The following is a 6,591-nucleotide window of genomic DNA, read 5'->3' as shown; positions in this document are numbered from 1 at the left end:
CCACTATTGTTTCAATTTTTTTATAGGTGCATATGGACACACACAGAGGCACAAGCATATATTCATAAAGAATTATATTCTATCTAGAGTTTCATAACCTTTAAAAAACTTATCTCTAATATTTTCCTTTACCTACAAGTGTGTTTGTATCACATGTTGGAGATAGGCATAGTATATCATTACATATTTTATTTTTTATTGTCCCATTCCTCCATTCATGTCCATTTAAATTACCAATTTTCATTATTGTAAAAAAAATGTTATGAGGAATATGCTGTTAGCTAAATCATAGCATACATTCATAATTATTTCCTGAGGATAAATTCCTAGCCCTAAACATATTGGGCCAAGGTATATATCCATTTTAAAATCGTATACATATTGTGAAATTGCCCCTCAGAAATGTACCCAGCAACTGCTAGTGGAATTCCTTCTTACATGTTTTAACCACACCTTTGACAATGGTAGGCAAATACCATTTTTTTAATTTAATTAGAACATTTTTTGTCAGTTTGTAGGCCATTTGTAGCTCTTTAAAAAAAAGTTGCTTTTATTGTAATTCTGACCTTTTTCTATTACCAGTGAGGTCTTTTAATTTAGAGTTCTTTACCTGTTACAATTATTAATGCTTAGCATATTGTCTGTTGTTCCAAAATTTTCTTTGTCACTTTAGTTCCCTTTCCATTCTGTATATTTTTCAAAATCCTGTTATATATTTTTAAAGAATAAAATCATCTTTTTCTTCATATTTCTGCCGTTTGTCCTTAGAAAGGCAAACTCTACTCCAAGGTTATATAATAATTATATTCACTTATATTTTCCTCTTTTATAGTTTCATCTTTTTACCTTTAATGCTTTAATCCTTCTGAAATTATTTTTGTGTATATAATGAGGTAAGGCTGTACCTGTTTTTCCAAATAGTTAACCAGTTATCTCAGCACTACTTGCTGAGTAGTTATGCTTTCCCCACTCATTTGACATGCTAACTTCATTTATTCTTTTTGCCTGCTAATTTCTTTGTTTTATTTCACTGATCTGACCCTTTGAAATGTTCTTCAGCTGTTTAACTATGTGGCTTTATAATTTATTTTAACATGTATTTAATGGATTCCCTCTCTTTACACTGTTTTTTGTATACACTCATATGAGCTTTAGACTAATTATGCTCTAATTCTTAAAAAAATTCTGTTAGGAATTTTGATTTAAATTGCCTTAAATTTATAGATTTGTTTTGAGGTGAACCGACATTTTTGTTATATTCTTTTTTTTTGTTTGTTATATTCTTTTTAGTTACATGTATGTCTCATTCCTTCACCACCTCCCCAGTTCTTTACATCCCTATGTAATGCTTTGGTTCTTTTCTTCATAGACATTATGTATATATACAAAGAAGTTTATACATACATATTTATTTTATATACAGTAAAAGTATACTTTTTCTCTTTTTTACTAATTTCTGATAGCTGCTACATAGATGATATTGATTTTTGCATATTTAATTTTTATTCATTCATCTTTGTATACACATAAATTCAATTATTTTTTTCAGTTGATTCTCTTTTTTAAGGTAAAAACTGCAAATAATAAGTTTGTCTCTTCTGGATCTAATTACTCTTAAATTTTGATTTAACCTTATTTCAAATTTGAAAGAATAAAGATGGTATACACAAATTATGAGCTCGCAGCAAATTCAGTCCACTAGAGTAAATCAAAGTAGACATCAGTATGTAACATAATCATTCATTTTTTCAACGTTGTGTTTTCAGATTTAAGAAACATGCATATTTCATATTTTAATGTATTTTCACTTAAAAATAATGTAAACTTATTTTCAATGCAGAATTTAAATAACATTTTCACCCTGAACTTAGTGTTTTTATTCCATAGCTTAAACATCATTATTTTCAATGTAGTCATTTTCTTTACAATAAAATCTATTAGCATAGTTAGTAGGTACACTGTTTCAATTTAATGACTTGTAGTTAATTTCTTATAGTTATTTTTTATAGTTCTTAAAGATACCCTAGTCAGTCAGTACAAAACCACTGAAGGAATGCATACAGTCTTAACTTCAGAGAGCATGGCTATTCTATTTTTTTTTTTTTCTACCTGCTGGAGAAGAATACTTGAGAGAAACATTTTAGTGCCTTTATAAATACCAGTAATTGACATGCCAAGTAAGTGTTTAAACCTGCATTCACTGGTGAATTTGCAATTTTTATGCCTTCCAAAATGTGATTTAATGATGTGAAATTAAATATAGACTTTCTGCTCCTTTAAATGATTTGTTTAAAAAGGTGCAACAGCAGTAGGGTAGATATGCACATGTTACTCTTTGATTGAGACAACTTTGTAGTTTTAATTTTGGAACCCAACATTCTCTCTATGACTCTCTAACTGCGATCCTTGCCAAGTCAAACTTGTGAACTTGAGAATCAAGTTATCATCATACCATCCAGAGTATTACCTTTGCATATTACGACGATCGTAAGAACAAAGCTTAGACGTGCTAGTTCTCTTATGATTTACTTAAGATGAAATGTTTTTGTAGTGCTTATACAACAGATGATATGTTACATCATCTAGTTACAGGATGTAATCTTTGCAAGTAAATATCGTACATATCATGTGTCTCCTGTAGTAATCAAGGAGATAAATTCATTATGAATTTTTTAGAATGGTTAATTCTGGGATAGTTCTGCTGTGCCGGCTTGTAGTTATAGAAAATGAAAATGATTCTTCACATCTAGAGTTATGATGAAGATAATGCGTGTTTGTGTGTGACAAATGGAATTTGTACTTAAAATAATAAAATAATGACCACATCTTAATTTAATATACTAGTTTCTATTTGCAAAATTAAATATTTTAATTTTTATTAGCAACTTGAGAACTCTTGCCTATTAATATGTTGTGGAGTTTTGTAAGCCTTTGGCAATTGTAAGTTATCTAAGGAGTCATGGACTACTGTGAGTGGAAGAAAAGCTTTTAAAAAATTAAGGTTGTAGAAACTTCTATAATGTTCTGAAAGCTCAAGTGGGTCTTGGTATTTTTATTTTCTAGAATGTTCTGAAGGATCTGGAAAAGAGAAAAGCTGATTTAAACACCATCACAGAAAGTAGTGCCGCCCTCCAGAACTTGGTAGAGGGCAGTGAGCCTGTTTTAGAAGAGAGGCTCTGTGTCCTTAACGCTGGGTGGAGCCGAGTTCGCACCTGGACCGAGGATTGGTGCAACACCTTAATGGTATGTTTTGGTAAAAATTTAATTATGAAATCTTCTCTCCTTTAATTATTTAAACGTGAATACAGTTTTGACTAGAATTCCAAATCCTATTTTTCATGTGTCACAATAATGTTTTGCTTGTGAATTAATTTCATTAGACTACATTTTATTTTTTCCTTTGAAAAGATACTGGAGTTCAAAATGTCTCTATTAAGGACTAAACCATTTATGATATACACAGAAATATGTACTTTAACATCTTAGTAAATATACCTTATTTTTTATATTTTAGTGACAATATTGTATTTAACTTTCATATAATTATAAATGACATATATAATACTTATAGTGCCCTAATAATGGGGTACTAATTAGCACACACTCTAGCATCTGATGACCTAAATACAAATTTTGACTGTTAGCTGGGAGACATTGGTCAAGTTACTTAAATGCTCTCCAAATCTCAATTTTCTTCTATGTAAAAATGGACATTATTATCATTTTTGCCTCATACAGTTTTTGTGTTGATTATACGCCATAAAAAATGAAATGCTCTTATATAACTGTACTTAAAACAACCAATTTTAGACATTATGATGATTATGATTGTTAAATATCATATGTTGTTAGTCTTTGGTTATACCACTACACTGTTAATTATTTTATAGAATTTTGACCATTTAATTTTCATATGATTTTCTGTCTCTCTTACACTAACAGTGAATATATGGCAGTCTCACCCTTCCCTCCCTTAGAGGAAGATATCATAAATTATTATTTTGTTCTAACATATCTTAGATAGGAATTCTTCCAAATTCGTAGAACTATTGGCTAATGGACAGAGAGAGAAAAGTAAAACATTGTGTGTTTGAGAATTTATTAAGATCAGTCAGAATGTGTAGGGTGTTGAAGTTCATCGGCTTACACCATGATCTGTCAGATTTCATATCAAGAGTCCATCCATGACTTATTATCTGCATAACCTGTGTAAATTACTTAATGTCACTAAGTTTTAATTTCCCAATATATAAAATGGGAATAAAAGAATATACTAACAGAGTTGTTAAATGTTGAATGACGAATGTGAAAATCTTGGCTCATAGAATATGTTCATCAAATATTTTACGTGTTCATTTTTGTTATAACTAGATTTATTCCACGCGTTCATGATCCTTACTTCTGTATGCTTCAGTCTGTACCTTCCAAATAGTGTCTCCTTTCAAATAGTATCTTTCTAGTCCTATTAGAACATTTGATTTACCTACATCATTGGGGTAAATAGTCTGTTGCTCGTCAGTTCTTCTTACCTGGAATCCAGATCATTGTCTGAACTTTTCTCATTCGCTTATTAGTTCTCATTTTATTTTTTCAATTAGTTTCCCATATTATAGATTAATAATTTGTTTTGTTGTCTTTTAAACACTTTTCTTCTAAGTTTTTTTTCTCCTAGTTTCCTTTATCCTATAAAATAAAGTTCCTAAAAGATGTTAATTTTATCATAAGGCTCCCCCACTCCTTTTGATCAAGTTCTAAACTCTTGCTTTAACCTCAGCATTTTTGCCCAGATTTATTCAGCTTAACTGTTTGATTCTGTATTCAAATTTATTATCTTGATGACATTTTATATCTTGCTTCGAGAAATATTACTGAGGTCTGTGCCAGGTGTAATATTAAATGCCTATAAAACGGAGGTGAAAAGACACAGACCCTGCCCCTCCAAGCAGTTATAGTCTTTTGAGCAGGGAGAATCTTATTCAATCTGTATTTTAATTGTTCTTTTATATTATTGCTGCCTTAAGTGAGTTTTTAACAGATATGATCAAGTGGGGCAAATGAGATTACTTGTAACATAGGAATGAGGAATAAGGAAGACAAATAAAACGAAATTGAAGAAGAAACTTTTACCTTTTATTATTCTTCAACTTTTTATTATACTGAGGACTAAATCAAGTAAATTTAAAAAGTACTTCACCTTAGTTGTGCATTTTTAGGAATGAGATTTGTTCACTGGAGAGAGATTTGTAGTAAGGTGGAAACCCTTTAAATTCATCATACAGTTAGCTCTTGGAAGGTCTTTTAAATCTCTTCAGACTATCGTCTTAAATATTTCATATGATTATATCAGTGTTTTATTCCTTTCTAGACTCATCAGAACCAGTTGGAAATATTTGATGGAAATGTTGCTCACATAAGTACCTGGCTTTATCAAGCTGAAGCTCTGTTGGATGAGATTGAAAAGAAACCAGCAAGTAAACAGGAAGAAATTGTGAAGGTAATAAATGTGGAGATCAGTACCACTCTGCGAGTGGCAGGTTTTGCTGTAGCCTTTTTTCCTGTGGAATGCATTAGGTTACTGTGCACACATTCTTCCCGTGCAGTAGATGCATTAACTTTTATTTTGGTGGGAGAAACTGAAGTCCTGAGTGAGGCTTCATACATGAACAGCTTACTCAAGTTGACTGTGTTGAAACCCTTTGTTAAGAATCACAGACCTTTATTTAAACTACCTTTAATTCTGAGTTAGCATCGCACTCATGTTTGGTTTTGATTTGTCCCATGTGATAATTTCATGTTTTCTTACTATTAGCGTTTACTATCTGAGCTGGATGATGCCAGCCTTCAAGTTGAGAAAGTCCGCGATCAAGCCGTTGTTTTGATGAATGCTCGTGGAGGCTCAAGCAGGGAGCTTGTAGAGCCAAAATTAGCTGAACTGGATAGAAACTTTGAAAAGGTGTCTCAACACATCAATAGTGCCAAAGTGAGTAATTATATGTTTATATAAAGCTATTTTTCATATAATTGTGTTTCTAAATGATAGATGATTGATTATATGGCATATATAATGCCACATCAAAAATTTTTAAATTAAATTTTTTTTTTAATGAAACATTTGTTCTTATTTCTGATTGTGCATATGAAGGAGAGAAAATAAGAAATGAGTATTGATGTAAACAACCCATTCGAGAAAAGTTTTCAGAGTCTCAACTGAATGTTAAAATTGACTGTAAAATAATGAGACTAATTCCCAAGCTAGACATGAATATTAAACTTGGTATTTTATACATATACTTTATAAATTTGTGCACACGCTACACTTGTGAACTTGTTTTTGTGTTTTACATGTTGACGCATTACAAGTAATTTCACAATTTAGACCTAACACTGAAAACTACTACCTGGTTTTGTAAGTTTGAAAAAGGGCCTTATAAATATAAATAAGAGGATAATAAGTAAGAGTGTTCTTAAAAGACAGCGTTTATTTATGCTTCCCTATTATAATTTTTCTCCATGTGTATATATCTTTCATTCTCTTTCTTCTTAACTTTGTTTCATGAGAGGAAGAAACAAAATATTTTATTATATGGTCTT

General features: G+C 30.7%; 1 protein-coding gene across 1 annotated transcript in view; it reads left to right on the top strand.

Annotated features, from left to right (window-relative positions):
* Nucleotides 1-6,591, top strand: part of UTRN (utrophin) — a 498,335-nt gene that overhangs the window by 185,423 nt on the left and 306,321 nt on the right. The window contains exons 35-37 of the mRNA XM_019653741.1: nucleotides 3,064-3,243; nucleotides 5,366-5,494; nucleotides 5,810-5,980. Coding sequence (XP_019509286.1) covers nucleotides 3,064-3,243; nucleotides 5,366-5,494; nucleotides 5,810-5,980 — 480 coding nt within the window. The remainder of the gene's footprint in view (nucleotides 1-3,063; nucleotides 3,244-5,365; nucleotides 5,495-5,809; nucleotides 5,981-6,591) is intronic.

This window comes from Hipposideros armiger, unplaced genomic scaffold (genome assembly GCF_001890085.2).
Source record: "Hipposideros armiger isolate ML-2016 unplaced genomic scaffold, ASM189008v1 scaffold_206, whole genome shotgun sequence".
In the NCBI taxonomy this organism is placed as follows: Eukaryota; Metazoa; Chordata; class Mammalia; order Chiroptera; family Hipposideridae; genus Hipposideros; species Hipposideros armiger.
The sequence above is the reverse complement of the archived record's forward strand: the minus strand, read 5'-3'. Positions and strand labels throughout refer to the sequence as shown.